The sequence below is a fragment of the Solanum verrucosum genome, unplaced genomic scaffold (genome assembly GCF_900185275.1).
Source record: "Solanum verrucosum unplaced genomic scaffold, falcon-dt-bn FXZP01000261.1, whole genome shotgun sequence".
NCBI classification, from domain to species: domain Eukaryota; kingdom Viridiplantae; phylum Streptophyta; class Magnoliopsida; order Solanales; family Solanaceae; genus Solanum; species Solanum verrucosum.
The window spans coordinates 11,807,866-11,835,678 of NW_026019969.1; the positions used below are offsets into that span (position 1 = coordinate 11,807,866).

At 32.4% G+C, this 27,813-nt stretch overlaps 4 protein-coding genes across 7 annotated transcripts in view; 3 read left to right on the forward strand and 1 right to left on the reverse strand.

Annotated features, from left to right (window-relative positions):
- Positions 1-3,655: 3,655 nt before the first annotated feature.
- Positions 3,656-7,713, reverse strand: LOC125815209 (nucleobase-ascorbate transporter 4). The gene is made up of 14 exons (XM_049494623.1): positions 7,548-7,713; positions 6,725-6,822; positions 6,446-6,622; positions 6,249-6,349; positions 6,066-6,141; positions 5,800-5,859; positions 5,459-5,643; positions 5,233-5,329; positions 4,981-5,067; positions 4,823-4,881; positions 4,544-4,635; positions 4,322-4,399; positions 4,072-4,232; positions 3,656-3,992 (listed from the first exon to the last, which is right to left on the reverse strand). The coding sequence occupies exons 1-14, from the start codon at positions 7,639-7,641 to the stop codon at positions 3,774-3,776; spliced, it is 1,584 nt and encodes a 527-aa protein (XP_049350580.1). The 5' UTR covers positions 7,642-7,713; the 3' UTR covers positions 3,656-3,773.
- A 735-nt stretch (positions 7,714-8,448) lies between these two features.
- On the forward strand, positions 8,449-9,254 carry LOC125815212 (cysteine-rich and transmembrane domain-containing protein WIH2-like). The gene is made up of 3 exons (XM_049494626.1): positions 8,449-8,546; positions 8,666-8,858; positions 9,161-9,254. Exons 1-3 carry the CDS (start codon positions 8,498-8,500, stop codon positions 9,204-9,206), a joined length of 288 nt encoding a protein of 95 aa, XP_049350583.1. The 5' UTR covers positions 8,449-8,497; the 3' UTR covers positions 9,207-9,254.
- A 4,198-nt stretch (positions 9,255-13,452) lies between these two features.
- LOC125816303 (telomere repeat-binding factor 1) lies at positions 13,453-17,510 on the forward strand. Its single transcript, XM_049495889.1, has 7 exons — positions 13,453-13,538; positions 14,486-14,666; positions 14,824-15,041; positions 15,351-15,435; positions 16,066-16,149; positions 16,388-16,738; positions 17,349-17,510. Exons 2-7 carry the CDS (start codon positions 14,517-14,519, stop codon positions 17,361-17,363), a joined length of 903 nt encoding a protein of 300 aa, XP_049351846.1. The 5' UTR covers positions 13,453-13,538; positions 14,486-14,516; the 3' UTR covers positions 17,364-17,510.
- Positions 17,511-19,690: 2,180 nt separating this feature from the next.
- Positions 19,691-27,813, forward strand: part of LOC125815637 (uncharacterized) — a 9,209-nt gene continuing 1,086 nt past the window's right edge. Inside the window, exons 1-15 of one of the 4 annotated variants that reach the window (XM_049495159.1) lie at positions 19,691-19,790; positions 19,979-20,041; positions 20,892-20,985; positions 21,156-21,259; positions 21,349-21,387; positions 21,717-21,800; positions 22,136-22,197; positions 23,121-23,223; positions 23,448-23,600; positions 24,331-24,399; positions 24,523-24,579; positions 24,655-24,918; positions 25,603-25,686; positions 25,769-25,879; positions 27,212-27,282. In XM_049495159.1, coding sequence (XP_049351116.1) covers positions 20,003-20,041; positions 20,892-20,985; positions 21,156-21,259; positions 21,349-21,387; positions 21,717-21,800; positions 22,136-22,197; positions 23,121-23,223; positions 23,448-23,600; positions 24,331-24,399; positions 24,523-24,579; positions 24,655-24,918; positions 25,603-25,686; positions 25,769-25,879; positions 27,212-27,282 — 1,334 coding nt within the window. In that variant the 5' untranslated portion in view covers positions 19,691-19,790; positions 19,979-20,002. Of the gene's footprint in view, positions 19,791-19,978; positions 20,042-20,891; positions 20,986-21,150; positions 21,260-21,348; positions 21,388-21,716; positions 21,801-22,135; positions 22,198-23,120; positions 23,224-23,447; positions 23,601-24,330; positions 24,400-24,522; positions 24,580-24,654; positions 24,919-25,602; positions 25,687-25,768; positions 25,880-27,211; positions 27,283-27,813 lie in introns of those variants that run through there. The other 3 variants (XM_049495158.1, XM_049495161.1, XM_049495162.1) reach the window with 3 other exon arrangements.

Sequence of the window (27,813 nt, forward strand, 5' to 3'; positions counted from 1 at the left end):
TACGAAAGGGAAGTCACATGAGCTCATTTTGATTTTAACACGGACTCACACACACATGTATGCACGTGTGCATATGACCTATTTGGGAGCTTCCAACAGATATACACACGTGTATGCACGTGCGCACACACTTCAATCTTTAATCTTGCCTTGTTTAAATACTCATATTGGAGTATAGTAGTATCATCTTAATTAATTACTTGAGTGTGCTCTATATCTTACTCATTCCAATGTTCACTTGATCAATTTAGTTTCTCTACCAACCTTTTTTTTAAAATTAAATTAAATTTATATCCCTTCAGTCTTTGAGACAATAAAAGAGGTTTAACATATATCCTTATCCGCACGTTTACCAAAATTCAAATGAGTAAGGTGATATTTTACCTTAAAATCTTAACAAAAGTAGGGCAAATTAGTGCAATCGGAAAGTAATAGATACTCGATAAAATATAATTATTTAAGTGTATATAAATTGGTCTGAACATTATCGTTATAAAAAAGAATCAAGGTAGAAGAGAGAGATGAAACAAGTTATAGGGAATGGTGCAAAGTATGAGGCACATGAGCAAAACAATAAGAATGCGCACATGAAATACTGATATTTATGTGCAGCAAGGTAGCTGTGTACTTAGCCAAATGCTTATGTGGTGGCCTCTGCTTATTAGCTAAGGATTTAGTCAAAGATTGATTAAACTCTCACTGCCCCAAAATCATGTGCTCTTCCTCATTGGATCACTCGTCAACCTTTCAACACATTAATTCAAATTTTATGCACCATAATTTTTTTTTACCATTAAATGATGGTGACATGGTATGACAATTGTCACACCCTCAGTCTCATATAAGCTCAGATTAAATATATGATTTCTAGCCATGATTCTCCATTTAAACTCATCTCACACTAGGAATATCTAGGTAAATACGTTCCAGACGATGAGAATGCATCATGAAATTGGTTATTCTTATGTTAGCTATCAGCCTATCACAAATCTTTTTTTTTTTAATGTAAACTTAAGATTGATAATATGAGCAAGTTCGTACCGACTTAATTAATGTGATCGAAAAAAATACATAATTCATGAGATGATGCAACCACATATTAAACTACATTGATAGTTCTATTTTTACAATGCATTGAACATAACTTAAATACAAATAAAAAAATACTAAAAAATTAAGATATGATTTGAAGTTTTAAACTATTTAGGATGTGATTTGCACAAGTAGTAGAACTAGCAGGTGCAAGTAGCAAAATGGACATTGATGATGAAATAATTGTGAAGGGGGCAGAGGGGCATTCATTAGAAAGGTGCCAATACCCTGTGTCCAATCCAGCTCATATATGGGCCTTCAATATTTATTTATAATTTGACAAATGTTTGTTTTTATTATACTTGGGTCCCATTTATTTCCTCCATTCTTTCAATTAACCCCTTTCTCTCAATCTACCATGTTAATTAAATGTATTTTCTTTTTATTATAGTACTAACATCAATCTTTTCATATGTAGGGTTTTGGGTGGAGGTCAAATCAAAAAATCATTGACCGTTCTCTTTAATCATTCTAGCAATTATATAATAAAGAGAAAATACTTTATTCTAGTTGTGTACTCTAGTTCTTTTTTGTTTAATCATTTTTAGAGTCTTTTTAAAGAGCAATTTTCACATATAACAAACATAAAAAATATATTTGTATGTTATAGCTATAATTTGCATAATTGCGCTCTATAGTAAATTTTATGTTTTGTTATGGAGCTTTTGATTTGTATTATTCGCTACAAACATTCAATTTTATACAAATTGTTCAGTTTTGTATAAATTCATTAATACATTGTAATTTGTATAATAAGATCTGTATTTATATAATTATAAGTGTATATGACGAAAATATATGTATTTGTATTTGTATATACACTTTTCTCTTGTTTTATACAAACACAAACGCATTTTATACATTTTATACCGAAATGTATAAAATGGTTAATTGTATACCGAATATGACTAATTGTATACCGAATTCGATGGCAAAAAAGGAATGTTTGCTGCGAATTATAATTAAAATAAACTATAGCCATATCATCTAATTTGAATTAATAATTTGCTATTTCATACAATTTTCCCTTTTTTAAATTCTTCTAGAGGTTGTTTGGTAGAAGGAATTAACAAGGGGTTTCTCATATAAAAATTAGGAATTGAATCTATTATGCGGTTGATCGAAGGGATTAGCTAGAACTAGGATAAATTGTATACCACGTACAATCGTGAGATTATCTATTATATATAAAAGATGAGATAAATAACTCTAGCTATAATATTTCAATACGCTAATTTTATTGTGCAATCAATTTATTCCTGTAACCTAACCGCAAACAATAAAATGAACAATCCATACTTGAATTTTCAAATGCTACATGCCATTTGACAATACAATATTATTTTTGGAAAAAAGAAAACTGTCTTCAAACAATTATTTATTGAAAAAATTGCTTAATGAAGGATTTACTTTTGCTTAAGGAAAAAAAATGAACACTATCAACATAAAAAGAATGATTTAAACCGTCTAATTGAAAAACTTTAATGATCTTTTACCATGAAACACTTTGCCATGTTTGACAAAAAAGAGACGAATTCAATTTTTTCTTATTCACATATAAAATAAAATAATAGAAGAAGATCTTGAATTTATATTGGATAATAATAAATAGAAATTATTGACAAAAATATGGGCTATCCCCTATCCAATAATTGGTTCATAATCTTTTATTATTACCATTAAATTAATTTTTATAGTGATTGAAGAAATTCCATCATCATTATGTATAATTGAGTATAACTAATATTATTAAAAGGAGAAAATTTTCATATTGATAAAAATTTATCTATACTTAATATTTATACTAAATTAATATAATTTTGTTAGTAATTAATTTCTTCTAATATATACGAATAGTAATATTAGTATCACTAGTTTACTAACAATAATGAAAAGAAATTGAAGGATTAGTTGGCGCCGCCACGTGGATAGAGATGGGACCCAACATAATACCCAAATGTGATCTTAAAAGATCCACACAAGTTGTCGTTTAGCGGAGTACTCCGTACGGACACACACCTCTGGGCTTTTATTTGATTTGTTTGCAATCACTCAAAGCCCACCGTTCTTTTTTCTTTTTTTTTTCTTAATAATGCCTTGAATTTTTGTCTTCTTATATCCACAATTAACCTATTAAAATCACTATAAATTGGATAAAAAATAATAATTTACAAGTTTAATTAAATATTGAAAATATTATAGTCAAAGAAAAGAAAGAAATGTTTCGAGTCCTTAACATTAAGATTTGGGAAATCATTATGAGTTTTATAAATTGGAAATTAACTCAGCCATCTAATAAACGTGCTATTTCTCATATTCTTTAATTTATTTGTGGTGGACTGTTGAAACGGAGGTTAAATCAACAAATTGAAAAAGACAAAAAGAGATTTGAAGCCCACGTTCAGATGGGCCCAGCTCCAACTCCAAATAGTCCACCAAGCCCATTTTTCACTATAGTCAAAGGAGCACAGATTAGTGCTCAGGAGGACGGACGATTATATTTTGACGAGCGTATATCAGAAATAATATCTCTTGTTGAAAACTATGTGCACCAGTACATAAGCTAATCAACTATATAATTAGAATAGTTCTCAATAACATTAGGGGATTATACAAATGAAATGTCATTACTTGTGAGTATTTCGACAGATTTCTTCTCATTCTTAATTAATATCAATGTGTCATACTGAAGGAAAGTACTTGGAGAGTCCATAAGGGAGAGAATAAAACTCTTCACTCCGAGGATCTCGCCCATAGTACTTGAACTTAGCCCACCAATGCCTTCCACTGTCTTTCCTGGTTAAAGGATGCCTACGCGCCAGAGTGAGGTCTAAGAAGTAAGCTATAACTCCAGCCACTGTGGCGGGGGACGTGAAGATCACTTGCATAATCTGATCAAACTGCACATACTATAAATGGTAAATGCCAGAAATGCTACTTAAAGGGGGGGTAAATTGTGACTTTGATGTATATACTAACCGTGGCTGAGCCAGATTGAACAGGACCGAGACCAGTGGTTATAACATAACCTTTGAAGTATTGTGGCACAGAAAGGCCCATGTAGATTGAGAAGCCTAATATAAACTTAGTCCTGTAGCTGTTGAGGTTGCAGAATTGTAGTAAATCAAAACCAGCAGCAGCTGCCTCATCCAATAAACACAACATATCAAAGACTTTATATAGGGAATATGAGAAATTAATTGCATGCATGTTTAGAGACATCACTTACACATGAGGGCAAACAAGACACAATATAAAGCTCCAATGATCGGCAAAGGTATTGAAGCAAGAATAGCTCCAAATTTTCCTGTTTGTGATCAAAGAGAGGTGCAGCCATTACTCCCAACATTCATAAACATGAACAGCAATCACTCGGTAGAATTATTCGTTTCAAAACAAATAAACACTCAAGAAATCAGCAAGATAAGCTATATAATACTATGAGTCTCACCTATCACAGAAAAGAAAAGCATAAATACTGCAGAGATTTGAATTACTCTTCTGCTTCCGACTCGTGTCAATGCTAAAAGACCTACATTTTCACTTCATAATTCATAAGAGATAAGCATTAGCAACACATGGTCAGGTAAAAAGAAGGTATCTGCAGATGCTCTTTCTTTAAAGATGGTTGCATCCAGAGACAACAACTTAGCCTAGAATTTTGTATGAGGCATAGAACAAACTAAAATATCCTACTTTAAGCATTTCCTAAGGTAGATAGATGTATTACACTGATACAGTTGATCCACTGGGGGTTCCCCATAAACCATTGATCAACGTACTTAATCCCTGGACATCAACAAAAGAAAAATCGCGTTTCACAGAGAATTATAGATCAAAGAAAGAACACGTAGTTAGAGAGGATGTCAATATGGTAAATTTACTTACCAGCCATCCAGCACCACGGCTCAGCACAGAAGCTGGGCAAAATGTTGCACCTCCATATCTTGCAGCTGCAATAAATCCTCCGGTAGACTGACAAAAGAGTAGGAAAAAGGTTCTTCAGAAGGACAATATCAACACCAGGCAAAAAAATTCTCAATGTATTTTCGATTAGTTTTACTAGCAAGAGAGGAACTCGAATCATGTCAGCGAATAAATCCAGAATATTAGATTAAACATTGGCAACAAGATATAAACCTCAACGAGAGAAACGAAAACTGCAGCCATCATCATAAAGACATGTCCAGCATCAACATTGGGAATACCCCATTGCAATGGGTAAGGAAATCTTATCCTGCATTTCGATAAATGAATTCTTGAGAGTTGAAGCAGAAAGAAAAAGAATCTATCTAACATTAAAATTATAAAATCACTTATTCTATAACTTCCAGATATTTATCACTTTATTTAAGTGTGTACACACCATGAAGCTCCACTAACAAGCCCAGAGCGATCAACTCGGCAACTGAACTGAGTCTGTAGGGGTCTGTTCGTGTATGCACCTGCTACTGTGAGAAGGGCTGCAAATGCCCACACTATTCCAACTGATAACAGGACAGCGAATCGCTCAAATATGGGTAGCTTTAATTTCCACACATGAGGAATAAACTGCATAAACATTCATTAAGCACATATCAGAAGACCAGAAACAAAAAAAACAACTAATGTCACCACAAATGATCTCCATATCCATTCCTCTACTGCTTAATCATTAACACATGCATCTCAATACTGAACGCGATAACTATTAAGAATAACGCTTACTTGTGACAATAATATGAGTAGAACTAACTCCGGAAGTCCAATTTCAACACATTCTCCCAGCTGCCATCAAGCAAGAAAAAAGAACATTGAGCACATATCAAAAGAACGACTTGTGGTCTTAAAACTTGTCTTGACGTTTCTCTTTCTATAAGAGAATGTTACTAAGAGAAGTTTAAAGATAAATAATTTTATAAGTATAGAAAGGTGTCATTTTTCGCCTGAAACATGGAACTAAGGAAGTAGTAAGCATCAGCCAAACTTCTTACAAGTGGAAAACCTTGCTCATATAGCCCAATGCCAACAAGCAACAGCAGTGGAGCCTTAGAAAGCGGACTCAAGAACCTACATTGTCAAACAACTGGAATCAAACACTCTCTTCTACGCGAATGCAATAACTACTAATTAATATAATGCTCCAAATAATGTAATCCTTCAAAATGGGCCAGGACCTTGTAACAATTCTCCAAATTCCAAGAAAACCAGCTAATACTGGAATAACTGATGCAATCATCAGAGCCCCCTGCATACTTCTCATCGATTGCTCAAACCTCTGAAGGAAATGCTCAAAAGTATAAAAAATCAGAAAAGATTTTATTTTTGGAGGCTAAAAGCAGAAAAATGAAGCAAGAAATTTGATTACTCCAACCTCACGAGGATCAAGGTATGCATTGTATCTATTGGATAATGCAATAAAAACTGCTGGAATTATGAATCTGAATGATCCACCTATCACCACTGGAAGCCGAGTTCCAAACCAAGATTGCAATAGAGTATTCACTCCCGCAACAAAGAGCAAAGTTTGTATCACTTGAGCTTTCTCAACCTGGAAGATAAAAACGAGAGTCAAATAGAATAGGCTGTACTACAATTGATAGCAAAGATACAACAACAACAACTGCTTCATAAAAAATAGAAAAGTACTTACGTTTCCACCGCCCATTTGAGGGACAATGATGGTAGGAATGATGACAGAAGTGCCAAGCATTACTAAATAGTGTTGAAAACCCAATATAACGGCCTCAGCTGCATAATTCAAAGTAGAAAAATAAGAATTTATATATCAGGTCCCTCCAAGCATATAAGAGCATTTTGTACTCCTATAAACTTTGGGATCAAACATATGCTTGATGAAGTAGCATTAAGAATAACAAAGATCTCAACTGAAAATCTCATTTCTCTTGGTGATGAGTGAATCAATTAAAAATTATCAGTCATAAACTTGGAATTGAGTTGATTGAATGATTTCTCATATGGCTGGTCGAGAAAGTCATCTTTCTTCTTGATTCCCATCAACAAAGAAAGTGACTTGATCAAAAATTTTGAAAACTATTTTCTCGTTCTTTAAAAAATGAGGAAATTGACTTCCCTAGTAGAATTGTAGGTAAACAAGTTCTACGAGCGACATTCCATACATTGATGATGGTATCCTCCATGACTCCAACACACCCATCCCCACCACCCCACACTACTTTCACATTGCTTCCCGCAAAAAATTGTCTAGATTATATTATATATAAATTCTTTGTAGGATAATATTTTTTACTCACGTAATGAACACAAGATAATAAGTAAAAAACTCACTCATTTTCTTAAAAAGCGTGCCATTTCCAAAAAGATACTAATATTTTCCATGAAAAACATTTTTCTTCGTACTGAACACACCGTGAACTAACTTTTGAGTCTTGAAAATCTCAACTTATGTGTATATTTATACTCAGAAATAAATTTAATTTGTTTTGAAAACGTACCCCAAGAAGGATTGCTGTTAATACAAATATCAACTCCGGGAAGTTGATCTTTTACTGGATGAGGCACCAATTCATCTTTCGCCTGTACTGTCATCTCTCTACCACTCTTATAATTAATATGTCTCTCACTAAGCTCTTAATTATTTATTTTTCACATACATACATATATATATATATGTGCAATATGCAAAAGAGTAAAGAAATGTATTTTACTAATACTAACTACAAATTTATTGACTTTAGGAGAAATCGTAGAAATCGAAGCAAAAGAACAGAAGAGTTTTTTTTATATAATTTGCATGGGAAGTAGAAAAAAGATAGATATGGTTAGTTAGAGATCGTTGAGACTAAAAGCCAACTACTGTGTTTTAATTAGAAATTGATGTAGACCTTCTATCTGTTTATTCTATATATGAAAAAGTGAGTTAGCTACTCCAAGAAATTGTGTTAAGGGTTAGAAGATAAGCCTAACTAACACTCCACCCTCCGTAAATGGATTTTACTTGAGATATAATTTTACCATATGATATGGTATAGCATGTAACTTTTTTTGTTTTATTTCAAAATATAAATATATCATTTTTGATGATATCATGGTGTGTAAGAAAATTATTTATACAAAATGTAGTAGTACTTTTGTATATATAGTTGCTAAAAAAAATTACACGTGTTTAAATCTTTAAAATGATTTTCTAAAGAATAAAAAGGATAATTTAGTAATCTAACCACTACTAGGAGTAATTTGTTTTCACACACATAAAAAAAATACACATCGATAATTTTCTCCATCTATTCAACAAAGTAACCATGGAGAAAAACATGAAAAGATGATCAACTTTTCAGAGTAAAATCAAGCCAATTCATAGTTCTGCATTCTATTTATCTCAAGTCTCAAATGAAAGAAATCATATCTATCTTATAATTCCAAGAACATAGATAATTAATTAATCATGAGTTATTATAATCAACCTCCTCCCGTTGGTGTACCTCCCCCTCAAGGTAACAAAATATTTCTTCATTTGTTTTTCTATGAGTTCATTATAATATTAATCTTGGAAATTAGATCTTATGCGATATGAATTTGATTTATTTTAACGGTTGTTGAAATAATTAATTAGGATATCCACCAAAGGATGCATATGGGTACTCTCCTCAAGGTTATCCTCCGCAAGGTTATCCTCCACAAGGCTATCCTTCTCCGCAAGGTTACCCTCCACACGGCTACCCTCCTCCACCAAACGGTGCCCCTCAATACGCCGCTCCACCACCACCTCAAAAAAATTCAGCCACCACCGGTGTCATGACGGGCTGGTATGACCTCATCTCTGAAAATTAATTTTTATGTTACGTTATACATGTGCATGCATGGGTGAGATCTGTAAATTCAAGTCTAGTTTTTGGACATATATATACCTAATATAATTTTCTGACGAAGATTGGTATGATTTGAGCCTTTTTTTTTTTTGTACTTGGACATCGATCATGTAAAATTAGATATGATTTGAGTTGTTGATCAATATCAACATTTACCGTATTAGTATTCTCTAGCACTTTTTTCTCATAGAGAAAATTAAACTAATTATTAATCTTATGCTTTGTTAATGTTTTTGCAGTTTGGAAGCGGTTTGCGGTTGCTGCCTTTTAGATGCATGCTTTTAATGACAAAGTAAGATTGTTGTGAAGGAAAATGACATCCAGTAATGATCTACCTTTTCCTTTTTGTTATGTACTCTTGACCTTTATAAATATTATTATGAAACTCCATTTGAGAACATGATTTTCATTTGGCTTAGTATATAATTCAATACGTTCAAGTGTATCTATTCAGAAAAGTATATCGAAGGTTATGTACATTTTAAGAGATCCTATTATCTTTGTCGATAATATGTATAACTATTAGTATTTGAGTTTGCTTTTATAGACTGATGGTAGAAATTAACCATGATAATTGAGTAACATCCTTCTATCAAAACATATTGATAAAAAGAACTTCTCTAAAATTCATATCACCATTATAAGAAGCTAAGGAATCGGATGATAACATTTTATGGAAAACTACATAAATGGGTCATAAAATTCAAAATAATTACAAGTTTATATCCAAATCCAAAGTAATTCCTGAAATACTCATTCTCTCAAAAATAATTGCAGCCCAAACCCCCATTCATTAAGGCTGATAATTTTGCTTAACTAATATTAAATCAGTATCATATACTACATTGGTATCATTAAGGTTGATAATTTTGCTTAACTCTGATTTAGTATCAGTTAAGCAAAAATTATCAATCTTAATGATACCAATACAATTATGATACTGATTTAGCATCAGTTAAGCGAAATTACTTGACCGCACTTCTCGCAGTTAAAATAAAAGATTAAATATATTTTGAAATAATTAGTGTCATTACTTGACAAATATTTTATTAATAAATAATGCAATAAAAGAGGAATTAAGTTACGATTCTAATATGACCTATTCAAAGAAATTGCTAAAAAAATTATGCTACAAATTGCTGATAAAAAAAAAGATGAAACATAAAAGTTGATATGAAAAACTTGTGTTAATTGATAATTCAATCATCATAGTTTCATACTAATTAAAGTAAATGATTTATAGCAATCTTATTAGTTCAATCACAATCTACTCCATCATAAATTACTACTCATGTCCCATATTAGTTGATTACTATACTAAAAATAGTTGTCACATATTAGTTGATCACCTTAATAAATCAAGAAAGCATTAATTGATTATTATTTTTCATTACCTTGCAGTTAATTCCTTTATAAAGTGTTTTGTAAAGTTTCAAAAAAGTTCTTAAGGGGTGAATTGGTAAAACTATCCACTTAATTATGATTTCTAAATATATGCGCGTAAAAAAGAAAAGTCATCAACTAATATGAGATGAAGGGAGTACATGATTTTCTATTTGTATAAATGACTTTATAATAAAAATAAATAAATAAAGATATATGATTTCTTAATATTTGCACGTAAAGAGAAAAGTGATCAACGAATATGGGACAGACGGAGTACATGATTTTCTATTTTATAAATGACTATATAATAAAAATAAATAAATAAAGATATATGATTTCTTGTTTATGATTTCTTAATATATGCGCGTAAAAAGAAAAGTGAACAACTAATATGTGACGAAGGGAGTACATGATTTTCTTTTTGTATAAATGACTATATAATAAAAATAAATAAATAAAGATATATTTGTGATAAATCATGATGAGAGAGAATACATGAATTATATTGAACCCGGTCCGGCTTCTCTTCATTATATTTTTTCTCCATTTCATCAAGAGTATACATTTAGATGAAAGACATGTTCTATTTAATATATATAGGTCAAGATTATATTACATTCCTAACCATAATTAAGTAAATAAAATTAGAAAAATACTCTTCAAAATTGGTAAAATTCCACAAATTTTGAAGATTCATTAATACCATTGATTTAATCTTAATTTTATATTATTCAAAATATCAAAATTGTTGAACATGAATTTAATATGTTCAATTAGCATGATAAATAGTAATCTTTTGAAAAATATGTCTTATGATTCACATACATACGTAAAAGAAAAGGTAAAAGAATTTCTATTTTTTTAAAAGAAAAATTGATTTTTTTTCATTGACACAGCAGCCTCCACATATTTAAATATCAATAATATAAGGTTTATTTATTTTATCTCCAAACAGAGTAGCCTCCTATATTCAAATATTTAAAATATAAAAATATAAGATGATATTAATATGTATCTAAATTTGTAGGAAATATTTATTTAATATAATCTTTAACTAATTAATTATGATTATGATTTTATTTATTTAATATAATTTTTACCTTTAAAATTTAAATAGGACATATATCTCTTATCTAAATGTATACCTGATGAAATAGAGAGAAATGATAATGGAGAGGGGAACTGAATCCTATTTAAACATATTTACTCGTTAGTTAATTAGTTAATAATTTTAGAAAAGAAAGGTCAATAGTTAACATATTTAACAGATAAATAAAATAGAAAAAAATACAGAAGAAAAAGGGAAGAGATAGAACACATTAAGGAGGTCACTATTATATTAATTTTTTTGTTAATGACTATTCAAGGCTGCAAATGTAATGGAGGTGTGTAGATACCATTTTAAAAAATGATTGACATTACAATATCAACAATTTAGTAATCAACTACCTTCACAATACGAAAATATTATGTATTTACTCTACGCATGAATTAACATATGTTTCATTATAAAACAAAAAAATTACATATATTCGGAGGCAGAAATTTATAAGCAAACACGAAAAGATGAGGTGTATTGAAAGAGACTGTTACTCTCTTAATCAGATGTCTAGTCGAATCTTGAGTATGAAAAAACTCTTTAGTAGGAAGTGCTCGCTCCAAATGGAGCCTTGCGCATTGTGAATCCATATATAATCAAGCTACAATGTGGATATCAAATACAATATAAAAAACCAAAAAATATATAAATTATAAGAACATTATGTAACTTTGCATGATAACCAAAGTTCGGACGTTGTTCTCACCTTCACAATATTCCATAAAAATTGATATAATTTCCATGACAAGATCTTTTCAAATCATTTTGAACTTCCTGCCAAATTAGACAATATAAAGTTAGACATCTCTTCTATTAACTATTAAAATAGTATTAGCAAATCAACAAACCCAAAGAAATTTATAAAGAGAAAGAAAGGATTAATGAAAATTAAATAATAAAGTATGATTTTATAGGACCTTAATATTTTGGCGGTTGAAAAGCATTAGTTCTGAATTTAGAATTGTAAATGATTTCTCCTATTATTATAGCCTTAATTTGAGGAAACGGATAAGGGCTACTAATTACAATTAAGAATTGGAATTTTAAACGGTATCTTTTCCCTTTCTTAAAATTTAAACCCATTAATTATATAGCCTTAAATTGAGGAAATTAAACGGTAACAAATTAGAATCAATTTAGGTTTGAAAATAGGAAAAAAAATCCTCCAAAAATATGAGAAAATAGATAAATAGATTTCCTGATCATTGGGGCATGTCACATCAGCGGGCTGAAGATTCAGCTTTACATATATATATATGTATATATATATATAGAGAGAGAGAGAGAGAGATTATTTAGTGGGATATAAATATAAAGGGATATATGTTTGTAATTATTTTACTTTTATGAGGATATATATATTTGCTTAGTTTCCCAACATTCTATTCATAGTGAAATAATGTCTTCAATAGTAAAGCTTTAGTATCAATTGCAAATTAAACTACCTTGAAGCTAATATTTTTAAAACTCATGATTCTCATTTAACTAAAGAGAGAAAGTAAGAATGGATTGTGGAAGTAGGTAGTGAAGCATTTACACAAGCAAAGTAATAAAGTAGAATTAGTATTTAGCTAAGCAATGGAAGTTTAATTTAGGACCCTTTCCAGAGGTTAAAGTTGTATAAAGAAGGTACCTTCTTACGTAATTAATGATCATGATTATGCACGGGATAAGATCAAAATTTGAAGTTTGTGGATTTTGAACTTAATAGGAGTAACTACTATCGAATCTATATCTTATTTTAGTTATTGAGTTCAACTATTTAATTACCCCTATATATATTAGGTAAAGTTTTGTACTACTACTTTATGTATAACGGTGATCATGTTTTAAAAAAAAGAAGTATAACGGTGATCTAATTCCAAAATAGTCTAAATATAATATGATTTCAACATAAAAAGGACTAAAAGTACATATTTTAATTAATTTATTGGCAAATGCGCTTCATTGAATATCACAGGTATCAAATCAAAATTTATAAATAATTGAGGGATCAAAATGTTACTACCTTTATTTTTTTTATTTTACAGAAAAAAAAAAAGGCATTCTGTCTAGAAATTCTGACGGAAAATATATAAAATGGAATATTCAAATTCTTAGGCTTTGATCGTTTCTTCTGCAGATCATATTTGGTAATTCTCGATCTCCTTCTCTTCTCCCATTCCCTCTCTTTCGATCAGTTTTTCTAATTGAATTGTAATTTTCTTCTCACAATTCTTAATTTATTTGACAAAACTAGGGTTTTCGATTTGTGTTATGAAAATCTATTATGTAAATGCATCATCTCGTTGATTATTGGCTAAAATCAAAGTTCCGATCTGTGATTTTCCATAATTCAGCTAAAACTTGATGTATTTTTGAAAATTTGTCCTCTTCTTTGTGACTGTGTTTGTGATTTTACATAATTTGGCGTAAAGGTGATGTTTTCATGAATACTAGTGTTATTTGTGTTTTTGCATCGTTTGATTTCTCTATAGTACCTGGTTTGTTTGACGTAATTCATGAACTAGATTTTTGTTGAGATTTGTTTGAATTTATTTTTGTGATCAAGATTTTAGCTCAAATTTCTCTATTGAAATGGTACTAGTATTTTATAGGCCATGTTTATTTGTTTGCCTATATATTTTAAAGTTATCCTAGGAATTGTTAAGCCTATACAAAAGGAATTAGGTTGCGGTATCCAGAGCAATGCACAAACAGAAGATGGAGTATTTTCGTTGACAAAGTACTTGGAGGACTTTCAGAAGACATGATTATTGTTCCTTGAATTATATTTCTGAATCTCTGGAATTGTTATTATATATTAACCCCTTGAACTATAGCCGATGCCTGTTGGGAGTGGTGATGACTCTTGAACTATAGCTCTGTGCATGAGCGAGTATGGTGTATATGAGCACCAATTACATATTTCTTTGAAGGCATTTTCAATATTTTGTATTATTCACTGTCGTTTGAATGAATAGCCAAGTGTTCATTATGTTGGGTTATGTTGCTTGGCCAGATACAAAATTCTAATTCTACATCTCAGTTTATGATCTTCTATTGAGTTTTTGACACATATTTATGGTTTTCTGATTAGGTTGTTCGAAGGATAACTTTTTAATACTTGGATGGGTGCACCTAAACAGAAGTGGACTCCAGACGAAGAAGCTGCTCTTAAAGCTGGGGTCCGTAAGCATGGACCAGGCAAATGGCGGACGATCCTCAAGGACCCAGAGTTTAGCGGAGTGTTGTACTCACGTTCAAATGTAGATCTAAAGGTAGAATTTCCCTTTTTTCCATTTCTCTTAGGATAAATTTCTCTTTTGTTGAGAGGAAGCTTTGGTGTCATTTGAATTGATGAAGGTCACAATAACTTTTTTTTTCCTCTTAGCTATGTAAATATGCATGATATGTTAATTTGTCTTTGTTGTTCAGGACAAGTGGAGGAACATGAGTGTGATGGCCAACGGTTGTGGTTCTAGAGAGAAAGCAAGGTTGACTCTCAAAAGAATGAATCAAGCCCGTAAACAGGATGAGAGGTCTTTATCTGTCTCCACTGAGGCTAAAAGTGACGAGGAAATGACTGAAGCAAGGCTAGCTACTACTTCTAGTGATTCTCCACAGATTCGTGGGTCAAAAAGATCTATCATAAGGTTAAACCTTGCTCATTACTTGTTCCAGCATGACTCAAGTTGTAGCCTTGTACATTTGCTTGTGCTCATGGATTTAGTTAAATGTTGGCTTCTGCATGATCTCATACTTCTATAGTTCTAATTATTTTCACAGTCTACACATGTTATTTCCAAGTGATCATTCTTGTTTAGTTTTTAGCATTCTGACGATGGTAAATGGATAAAAGTTGTCCTACCCATATCATAAGTTTGTTATGTTCCAGTTTTTGGTCTTACTTTTTGCTGGAAGGAAGACTATCACTAAGTGTTGCTGCTTTACTACTATTATAGATTGGATAATCTTATAATGGAGGCTATAAGCAACTTGAAGGAGCCGGGTGGTTCCAACAAGACTACTATAGCAACGTACATAGAGGTACTCATCTTCTTGTTGAGCTTAATGTCTGAAAAAATAAGACAATTTAGAGCAGTACTGCTTAGTTAAATTGCCAATGTTCTTTCTTAGGGCCTCTAACGCATTTTGGAATTTTGAAGTCTTGCTTGTTGTGCCATCAATAACATTCTGAATGGTGTTTGCTCTTGGTGCTTCTTGCTAATTCAAGTATGAGCTCTTCTGGAACTCATTTGTTATAGTTTTTAGTTCTTTCCTTGTACAGTTGTTTATGCTTTAATGTGTGGGGGGACACAAGTTTTTAAGCATTTGGCGTTCACAACAGTAGATCAACTGCATAAGATTGTAGGAATCTAATTTTGTCAACTATTTTATAAGTATAGATGGGTCCTGGTTTAGCTTCCTTTCCGTATGAACTGAATGCTACCTTCTATGATTGTAATATTAATATGATGGTGCTTTATTGACTATTTTTTCCTCTGTGCTTGATCTTAGTTCTCTACATTAATATATGGTTTCGAAAGTAAGGTGCCATGTGATAAACTTTAGATAATGCATGAGGTCCAAGATTCATCTAATTTCCATTCCTGGCTAAGTGATAAATTATGGCTACTTATATCAGTCTATTATACTCAATACTTTTATATCTTGTAGGATCAATATTGGGCACCTACAAACTTTAAAAGGCTACTTTCAGCGAAACTGAAGTATTTAACTGCAACTGGGAGACTTATCAAGGTGATATTCAGTTTAGGGATTCATACTTCATGTGCTGCTTATCTTGCCCTTAGCTTTGAGTGTGAAGCCAATATGAACTGGCAGATCCAAATTCATGAATGATGGCCAGTAGTTAGATTCATGCTGATTATGATATCAGTCTTTTTTCTTTTGCAGATGAAAAAGAACATCATGAATGATGGTCAGTAGTTAGATTTTATGCTGATTATCATATTAAGGATGCCGTTTTCTTTTGCAGATGAAGCGAAAGTATAGAATAGCACCAACGCCGGTATTATCTGACAGAAGAAGAATTCCTTCCGCTCCTCTCTTGGAAAGCAGCCAGAGGATCTCCTCTAGGGTTGATCAGGATGATATAAACACACTCACTAAGGCTCAAGTAGATTTTGAGTTAACTAAGATGAGGAGTATGACACCTCAAGAGGCAGCAGTAGCTGCTGCACGAGCTGTTGCAGAAGCAGAAGTAGCCATAGCAGAAGCTGAGGATGCTGCTAGAGATGCTGATGCTGCTGAAGCTGATGCTGAAGCTGCACAAGCCTTTGCAGAAGCTGCAATGAAAGCACTAGAAGGGAGAAGCACGCCAAGGATGGTAAGATATTTGTACAATGTCAGATCAATTACTTGGTTTTTCTTGGTTGCATCTTCCATTCTTCCAGTTCCCTTCTCTTTCTTTCTTTTCCTCGTAAGTGAGTTAATTTTTCCTTTATCCTCATTCCTCAGGTGTTTTTAGTCAATGTCTAGGACTCAAGATCCCTCAATGAACTTGTACCTTTTTGTGTTTGTGGTTTCCCTTCAGCTTTGCTCAGATTATATTTATCGAAGTTTTTGATAGATGTTGCTACTGAGTTTGATCCATTTATGGTATGAGTTTATTGATTAAAGAGCTGGAATGACTTAATCACATATCAGTTGATGGTTTAAAGTTCTCTCATTTCAACAATAAACAGACTCACAAGCATCTTTTATGTGTATGTTTATGTCATTCCTCTTCAATGCATGTTCTTGTGCATGTAAATTCGATATCATGAGGTTTTAGTATTACCTATCTAGTGGTAAGTCTTTTCCATTGTTAGTGAGGTAGTTTGCAGTTTGTCAATGTGCAGTAAATGTTATATTCTTTGTAATATGTTCAAGCAAACGCTTGTCATTAATCATTCCCTATTCTTTTTCTTACTGCTTCTTTCTCTGTAAATGCACAGATGATCCATGCTTGATGGGATCTTCCAAAGTTGAGGCTCGATACTAAAGCCTTTCTGGATTTTTTCCAGTTTGTTATTTTTCAAATCTTTAGCCAACTACTTGTTGGCTTGTAAATTTGGTAAATAGTTGTGGAAATGTATAATACACTGTTTGTGATAGTAGATAGCATATTCATGGCCCCTCTTCACCAGCAGAACATGGGCACCTTCAACGGGAAAACTATAGAGTTTCAGACTTGTGAGTTGTGAACTGTACTCGTAGATGGAAACAGGGCTTAATTTCACCTACTTGTATTTCGAGTCTAAGTTCCTTCACAAGATTTGAACTAATGAGAAAGAATTTATAATATGTAGGAAAATCAGTGGTTTCCTTCTTCTTCTTTTTTGCGTGTGTTTGGTACGTAAGTAAAAAAAATGTTATTATATAATCTAGAAGTGGATATGGGTAAAGATGAATTGTGTTAGAGGGTGAAGATGACTCAATCAATGTTACTTGTGGACTTGGGTTGCCTCCTTCCAAGAAGTCATTTTCCTCATTTTAATGGTAATTTATTTTCTTAGAGAAAATAGTTTTCAGAAATTTTAATTAATTGAACATCATGAACAAATTTAAAAATATTTTTCTAATCTTTAATTAATTAGTATTTCAATGAAGAAAATGTCATTTCTATAAGGTGTGTTCAGTCTAGCTTATACAATATTTAATTATTTTATTGGATAATTATTACGGAATGAGCTTTTAGAAAAGAATTATAAAGGGAAATAGCTTTATTAGTTGTCTAGGTTAGAAAGGGAAAACAAAATCTAGTCAAAAGTATTTTTTTAATCCTAAGGTAAGGATAAGCATACATAATCCTTCGACTAGAATTTTGTTTTTTGGTGTGTTTTAAGAGATTTAGGGTGTGTTTGATATAATGAAAATTATAAATAACTTTTTAATTTATTTTTTTGGTAAGGGAAAAGGGTCTGATATACCCCTCAACTTTGTCATTTAGAGCTGATATACCCCTCGTTATGAAAGTGGCTCATATATACCCCTACTTATATACAAATGACTCACATATACCCTTTTCCTCTAACGGAAATGAAAAAAAATAATTTTAGGTTAATTTTTTATTATTTTTTTTAAAAAATATAATCCCATATGAGTATATTTAATCCTCCTCAAACATATATTTTTTTTTAACTTTTTTTTTGTTTCAATGACTAATTTAGATTTATTATTTTGATGGTCAAATTTATTTATGTTTCACTAATATTCTTATAAAACTTATTATAGATGACCAAATTGTTTTCTTCAAATACAAAAATTAAATTACAATATAGACCAAAAAAATAAAATTTTAAATTATAATATAGCCACAAAAAAATAGTTTTAAATTTTTTTCTTTACACTAAGGAATGAAAGAAAAAAATAAAATAAGAATAAGAAACTCAAATAATTATAATAAAAGAAGTCACAAAATAATTTATGTATAAAAAAGATTAAAATATACCTTGAACTTTGCTAGAAGAATCATATATACCCCTAAATAATTTTTAAGAAAATTAAAAGTCAAAAATATAAATTTAAAACTAACTTTTTCACTTCCGTTAAATAAAGGGTATATGTGAGCTCATTTTGTAACTGTAGGGGTATATGTGAGCCGTTTGTATAACGGTAAGGGTATATATGAGCCACTTTCATAACGAGGGGCATATCAGCTCCAAATAACAAAGTTGAGGGGTATATCAGGCCCTTTTCCCTTTTGGTAATGATAATATATAAAAAATATTATATATTATTTTAACAAAACACTGTTAGGGGTGGTATGGGGGCTAGGCCGCTGGGGGTAAATGGGAATGGAGCTGGGGTGTGGTTGATGTGGAGGAAATATTAAATATGAATATAGAAAATTAAAGTGGAAGGATAAATTAGATAATTTTTATCTAAGCGGCTCAAGAGAAATTTATATTATTTTATTTTCATAATTTTAAATACACAACATACTAAAAAAAAAAAAAAGTAAGATAAATAAATGGTAAAAAAAAGAAGCTATTAAATGTGAATAATGGAAATTGAAGCCAAAAAGTAAATCGGACAATTTTCTGACCTCACGTTCCTTCTCATTTTATTATATTATATAAGAGAGTTAAGAGAAAAATAATCACATTTTCCTAAATGACAAATTGTTTCCAAATAACGCCAGCACGAATTTTGTTGTCTCCAAATTATCAAATTCTTATAATTTTATAAATGGGCTGATAATACCTAAATTTCAATACTAATAAATTACTCCTATAAAATAAAATCGGAAAGACAATAAAATAAGTAGAATTTTATTATTTTAAAGAAGAAGCAATCATAAGTTTATATATACCGTCTCCGGCAGGAAAAGAGGAAAAAAATTAACAATCAGTTGTTGGGTTTCTACGGTTCTCATTCGAATTGGAGCCTTCAAGGTTACTTTCTTGACCCCTTAATTTAATCTTTCCTCTAATTCATCAAAATCTTGGTTTCTTTATCCTTGCTCCATTTCCATAGAGGATTAAAATTTTGTTTATCACAACTTTCCGACGTAATTATAGTAGGAGAATGAATTATGATTCATACGTTCTTGTGGATGTCAAGATTTTCCATTTTTTTTCAGCCATGGATGGAAATTTGAACGATAATGCCTCTTTACGTGCTCGGATCAAAGAATTGGAACGTGGTATGCTTACATGTTATGGTTTTTGTAATTCTTGAATTTGTATGTGTGTTATGGCCAGATTGGACTAACACAGTGTGGAATGTTCTTTCTTGATAAATATATAAAATTCCTTTACTAAATACCAGTTCTCCAACTATCTATACAGCAAAGTAGTTTCTCCTGACAGCAAAAATCGAATTTAAATACTCCTAAAATTATTGAATGTTTATGCATTACTTGTAAAATATAGGTTTAAAGGTGAATCATGCATGGGGATACAAGTACTCTATGCGATTAGTAAGGACATTTTTTCCCTATGGTTTTTTAAGTGACGTGAGGGATTCGTCTAATCTTGAATGTAATCAGTTTTAATAAGGGGAATAGGTCCACATAGGCATGAAGCAACTGGCTGTTGTGGATGTACTATATTATTAGTATGAGTCAGACACTTCAGATAACGCCTTGCATCTGAACAATTCAAGATTCAATAGGTGACCGACTCTGTTGAGTAATTGAGTGACCAAAAGAAGGGTTAAATTCAGCCCCTCCTCGAAAATAGAGAGGATTTACAATTCCGCTAGCAAGTTCTCAACAGACATTAATGTGATTGCTACTTTTAATTACATGATACCAGTTTAACATTTTTATTGTTGGGCTGGTTTGGTGGACACCAGAATGGTTCTGTAATGAAGAATGAATTAAATATGATGTTATCTACTCACACTTCTTCATTCGTGCTAATTTGTTTCGTGTTGTTATCCAAGTATGTTTTAATTGTGTTCTGAACTGTCCTCTTTTCTTTGCAGTGGTGTAACTGATTAGTAAGTGAGAAAATTGTGTGCAATCTAATGTATTGTGGTTTCTTGTTTAGAGCGTGATGAATTGCATAAAGATATTGAACAGCTATGCATGCAACAAAGTGGACCTAGCTATATTGGGCTGCCTACTCATGTGCCTCTTCATAGGTTTAACTTTCTTATTCTTTTTTTCTTTTGGGAGTCGGGGGAAGCTAGTCATTTGTATGTTTAGGTTGTTTTCCTTGTTTATGTTCTCTCTCCTATTCTTGTGTTGAATTGAAGAAGGGATTTTTTGTTGTGACATTTTAAAATGGATTTTTTCTAACCAATTAGGATAGCTGGGTTGGAGCAGGAGACTGAAAACTTGAAAAAGAAACTAGCTGCTTGCACACGAGAAAATCAGAATCTTCAAGAAGAGCTTTCAGAAGCTTATCACATCAAAGTAAGGTTTACAACTACTCTTTTATGTCATTGCAGAACCTCTATGCTTAATCTTACAGATGCACTTTTTTCTCTTCTTCACTTTGCTAGGGTCAACTGGCTAGTCTACACAGTGCAGAAGTTTCCAAGGTCTTCTCTTTGCTCTTCTCCCTTCCCTATACCCCGGAAAGGAGAGAGAAAGCATAAACATTAGGGTCTGGAGGTGCATCATGTGCTTGTTAATATATTTAGTGTGTTACTTTTGAAGCTATCTTTTCTCTTTTATTTTGACTGTTAAAACGTTACTGTTTGGGGGATGTGACCCAAATTTCATTATAATTCTGGTTCTTGGAATGCTAAGAGCTTGCAACTCAGATGTTTTAGACGTTCATTTTTGGTGGATCTAGATCAATTAAATATCAGGAAGTGCATCATAGTCCAATATATTATAACTTACTCCGTTTTCTATTTTACTCCAGAATATTGAAGCAGAAAAGCAGCTTAAGTTTTTTCAAGGCTGTGTTGCTGCTGCATTTTCTGAGCGGGACCATGCTGTAATGGAGGTTGTCAAGATTTCTTTTAATTCCCTCCTGAACCCCCCCCCCCTGCTGCACTCAAAAAAGAAAAATAAAAAGGGGGAATTGGAAAGGGAGAGAGAAGATGGTGTGATTAACACCCTTTACATATCTATTACTGCCTATCACTGTTGAAGAATCTTGATTTAAATGTTCTGGGAGAACCGGATTTTCTCAATTTATGCAGAGAGTTGTGTTTGAATTCAACAACTGTTTAAAATTCACTATTAAAGAACTTGTGAGCATGAGATTACATGTTTAGTTCATCCCTCACATAACTAATTCTTGGAGGCTTTTTTAAACATGCTCTATAAATGTTGCAGGCTGAAAAGGCTAAGGAAAAGGAGGAGCTTATGTCAAGAGGATTTCATGAACTTCAGCAGAGGTTTGATTGAATTTTTACATGTTAATAGGCATTTGATTTTGTCTTGCTCATAGTTCTAATGACATATTTCTCCTGTGGATAAACTAAGTATTACAATCATAAGCACCAAAGTCGCACCAGGAACAGTTTGAAAATATCTATTCTAAGCCCTAGTGTCCCATAAAATATGTACTTCTAATGTTTCTCTTCTAAATAACTTCCATGCTGTCAAATGGTTTACCTCCCATTTCACTCCAGGGAACCGCCGATTGCATTAGGGGTCTTATCTTCAGAAAACCTTTTTGCTTATAATTGATAGGCCAGCTTTATCACCTTACCTTTTATAACAGCCAAAGAAATGCACAAGAAGGCTCATAATAGTTGTGATAGCACACAAACTAACATTCTTAGGTTTTACCACATAAGTCCATATTGGCTGCAGATTAGATTCGACAATGTAGAATTAAAAAAAAATGGATGCTGGTGTTTTTCACCTCCTACTGTAGTTGAGAAGCAATGGATTTTAGAACAGTGGAGTTAGCTTTTAATTCAGTGATTTAATTTAGTGGTGAGTAGGCTTTGGGTGTTAAAGTGGTGTATTCCCTAATTTCATGATTTTGGAACTCTTTCTCTTCTTTGATTCTTGCATTTGCCCACTCCTTTCATGGGCAATTGAGTGCAAAGGAAGTAACTTCTACAAGGATCTGAATAGTCAATATTTCTAAGAAGCAACTTCTTTTGAGTTGGACATTTTTATGATATGTTGATTTCTTTATCCATAAAAATTGTGATTTGGTGTTTAAGCTATTTAGTATTTTAAACTCTGCAGAACCTGACTTCATATTCATGAGGATGAATATGTTCGAACCTATAGTATCCACATAAATTCTGGGAATATATGCAGTGTAACATAATATTGCCCTTATTTTCCATCTCCGATGCAGGATTGAAGAGCTACACTGTGAATTACTTGAAGAGAAAATATTGACGGCTACTTTGCAGAGTGAGATGGACGGGGAAGAGAGGTTGGATGAGGCTTTCAAGGAGGTACTTAGTTCTGATGCCCTCCCTGTGAATCCATATGCATAATTGTTACAGAACTAAAATATATAAACAAAATTGTTTCTTCTCTACATGTGTAACATTCCATTTATGCAATTTTTGGATCAAGGAAGCTCTCAAGAATTAAGAAAGAAACTATATATTATATTCCTTCATTACTGATAAATATCCACCCTTTCCAAGTTTGAAGATGCTGTTTTGTACAACAGATTGTTCACAAGTTCTATGAGATCAGACAGCAGTCATTGGAGGATATTGAAGAAGATGTGTCCTGGGAAGACAAATGTGGGTGCCTCCTGCATGATTTGTCTGAAATGTGGACTTTCAGCAATCCTGAGGAAACATCCACCTTGAAGTACATTGTGAGTTACAGAAAGTTAGCAGTCTTAAAACTTGGACGTTACTGGTTATAACTGATGTTTGGTCTCAAATCACTTGAGCCACTTTTCATTTTAGTCTATTCCAAATTATTTCATCCATCTCCAAAATTACTAGTTTCCACTGCTAAAAATCAAACTACAAAGTGATGCTTGTTATCATTTTGAGCACATATTTCCATTCAGACTTCCTTGGTTCACAAAATCCTACTGTTATTAACACCAATTTTCAGGTTCCACTCCACTTTCTTCTCTTTATTACTTGCTGCTTAAGGAGATTAAGTAAAATGAGTATTTGTTTGATTCTGAATAATTAATTTGATGTTACCTTCTAGCTGAGCATTCATCTAGTTTAATGGCTACATTATCTATATGCTCAAGAATTCACCATTAAATGTTTATCATTAAAGTGAGCTCTTGTCCAACAAGGGGTGGCACTCATTGTGGTGGTGAGATGCTCTTTCATTTAATCAGGAGATGGAGAAGTGTGAGGATTGAAGAAAATATTTACAAAATACTTGCATTACTTCGAAGGCTGGCTGTGGAAATAGCTCGTATTTGAGTGTGGGAAGTGTCATCCTAAATGCAAGGAATTTGGAATTCCCAAGTCACTATCAATTGTTTTTGTGGACTGTTTATTTCTTTAATTGTTCAAACTAATAAAAAAGAATTGTTCAAACTTATTATATGATCTTGACTAACTTTCCTCAGACAGAGTGCTCTGGAAGAACAAGTGGAGACACTACGAAAATCTTTGGATAATCTTCAGAACAAGCTACAAGTAGTATGTAGTTTCTCATTTGCTCTTTGTTCAATATTGCAGAAACTTATTGTTCTACTCTATTCTTAATCATTTGATTGTTCTCTTCTCTCTCTTTTTTTAAAAAAAAATTGTGTTGGTTTTCAGGGTCTTGAAATAGAAAATCACTTGAAGAAAAAAGTGCGCGCACTGGAAAAACAGAAAGTACGAATATTGTTTTTCTGAAATGGAATATAAGCACCAGTGTTTGTATTAATTACTGAAAGGACAAACGTGCAGATTCTTTCAGAAGAGAAGCACAGGGCTCAAATATCGGCATTTCGCCACTATCATTCTCAGCATAAAATTAATGTTACGAGCTTACTTGATGAGGGATTTTCTCATATTAAATCAGCTGTGAACATGGTGGAAGAAAAGCTCAAGGACAGCAGCATGAGTGAGAGAGACATAAATTCCTCTCAAGTAGATAATTTGAAGTTAAATGAACTTGAACGTCAAGATGTTCGGATAAACAATGATGATGGTTCAGATTTGATCTTTAAGGTAATTAGTTCTTATTCTTACTGTAGACCTTTCTTTGTCATTGTCTACATCTCCAGCCTTCAATTTTATTTTGGTAGTGTTCTCTTCTAGGAGTTTTCTTGTCATAAGAAGGTTTCTGTTGCACTCAAATTTCTCAGTTATGCACTAATAATGATGAAGATTCAAGGGGCAAAAGCTATTCCGTTTTTTGAATGTGATGGTGATAATAACAAATGTATAACATGTTGATGGTGCAGATTTATGCTCTGAGACCTATATTTGCCCTAGTATTGCTATGTGCTTGTACAAGCTGCCGCACATTTTTTGTGGTTAGAAGAAAACGTTTAGCTTGTGGTCTTCTGTGTGTTTTGATGTCAAAGAGATACGATAAATACTATATTTTCAAGGAGATTTTGTAAGTTGTTTCTTGGATAAGGTTCTCTACTTCCTAAAATAGTTCTCGAAGAAGAAGACTTGTTCCCTTAGTGGATTCTCCCTTTTAACTTTGTAACTATGATTCTTAAAATCAACAAATGCTTCTGTTGATATCAGCAGTTACGGCGGAGGATGGGATACTTTGTTTATTACTATTTCAATCAGTTCTATATGCTTTGCAATCTAATCTTAGCGAAAATGAACCATAGCTTCTGAACAAAATATGCTGTCAACATGTTTCTGAAGTTTCTCCATCTCTACCTGTTGCAGAGGAATCAACCTAGCTTGACAACTACCATTGCTGTTGGAAATAGTGATGCTTCGAATGCCCTCGCTGTGGCACTAAATGAGAAGGTTTTGTAACTGTTGCAATAGAACAAAGCGCTTTCAAATTGTAAATATGTGCTAATTTAATCAGTTTCTCTTTCCAATTCAGGTTGAAACTTTACTACTTCTCTCACAACAAGAAGAAAGACACTTGTTGGAGAGGAATGTCAATGCAGCTCTGCAGAAGAAAATTGAGGATCTCCAGAGGAACTTACTTCAAGTATTCCTCTGAGTGTTTGCTTCCTTTAGCGATCACTATCCCCCATCTATCACTTTAACCTATCACTCGTCACTTTTATTTAAGAGAAAATACATAAAATCCCCCCTGAATTTGCAGCAAAACTTTGGCACTTTTAACTTTACGGTTAATTATTTACCCCTCAAACCTCTTTTCAAGTGAATTAAAATACACCCAAATCGCTGTCATGGCAAGTAAAAAAAGTAACAGCGCGTTTATACCAAAAAATTAAAGAGAAAAAGAATAAGTGGGCCCCAATTATTTTCTTTTTAGCCAATTATCTTTTTTTGTTCATCTTCTTCATACCCTTCCCCCCAGCCCCACCTCCCGCCCCTTCATCTTCCTCACACCCAATCCACCCCTCCCGCCCTCGACCACCACTTGCACCACTCCTTTCTTCTTCTTCTTCAACCCCCCCCCCCCCAAACCTCTTTCTCCTTCTTTGAAACCCCCATTCCGATCCTATTTATCATCTTCGAACCCCCACTCCGACCCTCTCTCTTTCTTTTCGAACCTCGGTGCCTCACACTTTTCTTCTTCTTCTTATTTGTTGAACTTTCCATTTTTTTTCTCCTTCTTCAAGATGCCCCCATCCCACCCTCATTTCCTTTCTATCAGTAAAATCCAAGAAATGTGATGAATAGGGAAAAAATAGAAAAGCCATCGATTTGTTCTTGCTTCAAATTAAAATTAGTATTTGTGGCAAGGTTTGAATGTGATGAACTAAGCTCTTTTTAATGTAAATCTACAATTTTTTCATCTCAAATTAAATTTTCAGTTGTTATTATTTATTTGTTTTGATTATGTGTCTTAAAAATTTAATGTGTTTTTGTGAGAATGGTTTTGAGATTTTTAATCTCTTTCAACTGAAAATTTGTTCTTTTTTGAGATTATTTTTCTTATAATCATCGATTAATTCTTATTTTTTGAGATTTTTTTTTTACTTTCTAAAATTGTAAATAAATAAAAAGAAACAAAAAAGAATTAAAAATAAAATTTAAATAATGTTTAATGTGACGCTGATGTGGTGCCATGTGTATCAATGACATGGCGCGTGTGGAATGCACTTGCCATTGTGAGACTGGTATTATAATATTAGGGTGTATTTTAATTCACTTGAAAAGAGATTAGGGGTAAATAATTATCCGGAAAGTTAAAGTGCTAAAATAAGTTTTGCAGCCAAGTTCAGGGAGAATTTTATGTATTTTCTCTTTATTTAATAACACTGCTAATAATACTATAGCGTGATCATAATGTGGGGGATTGGAGTGACAAACTGCAAATTGGGCTGATATATGTGTGTAATTTTTTAAGGTTACAAATGAGAAGGTCAAAACCCTCATGGAGTTGGCAGGGTTGAAGCGGGACCATCAGTTATTGCAAGAGTATGTTTCTATATCTAGTTAACTGTGTATAAATTAGGAACAGCTTCATTTTTTTCTCCATTGTTTTTCATGGTACGCTTCTCTGTCAAAGGAAGATCTTAAGACCTGCCTTCTCAAAAAGGAATTATTGTGGAATTTTCCTTGGAAGATTAACTATGGGATTTATCAATCTTTTAAGATTCTGAAAGGAAATTACTTAAGACTGGCATGAAGGCGGGGGTGAATAATGACATTTATTTATTATAGCAATAAACATGAGTTTGAACGCGAAAAACATAAGAAAGCAGGAAGGTTAGAATGTCATCCATTATAAGCAGTAGTGATGGGTTTGAACAGGAAAAACATGGGATAGTATATGGAGATGATACTATTGGTATTTGGTAGCAATAAGACCTGGTTTAAAACAGTGATGAGAGTTTTGACCAGCATGTAAATTTGACTGCTATGCACATCCTCAAAAAAGAACAATAAATAAATTGGACTGCTTTGCCCTTTCATCCTTGTTCTACTTCTTAACCTATTAAAAGTTAC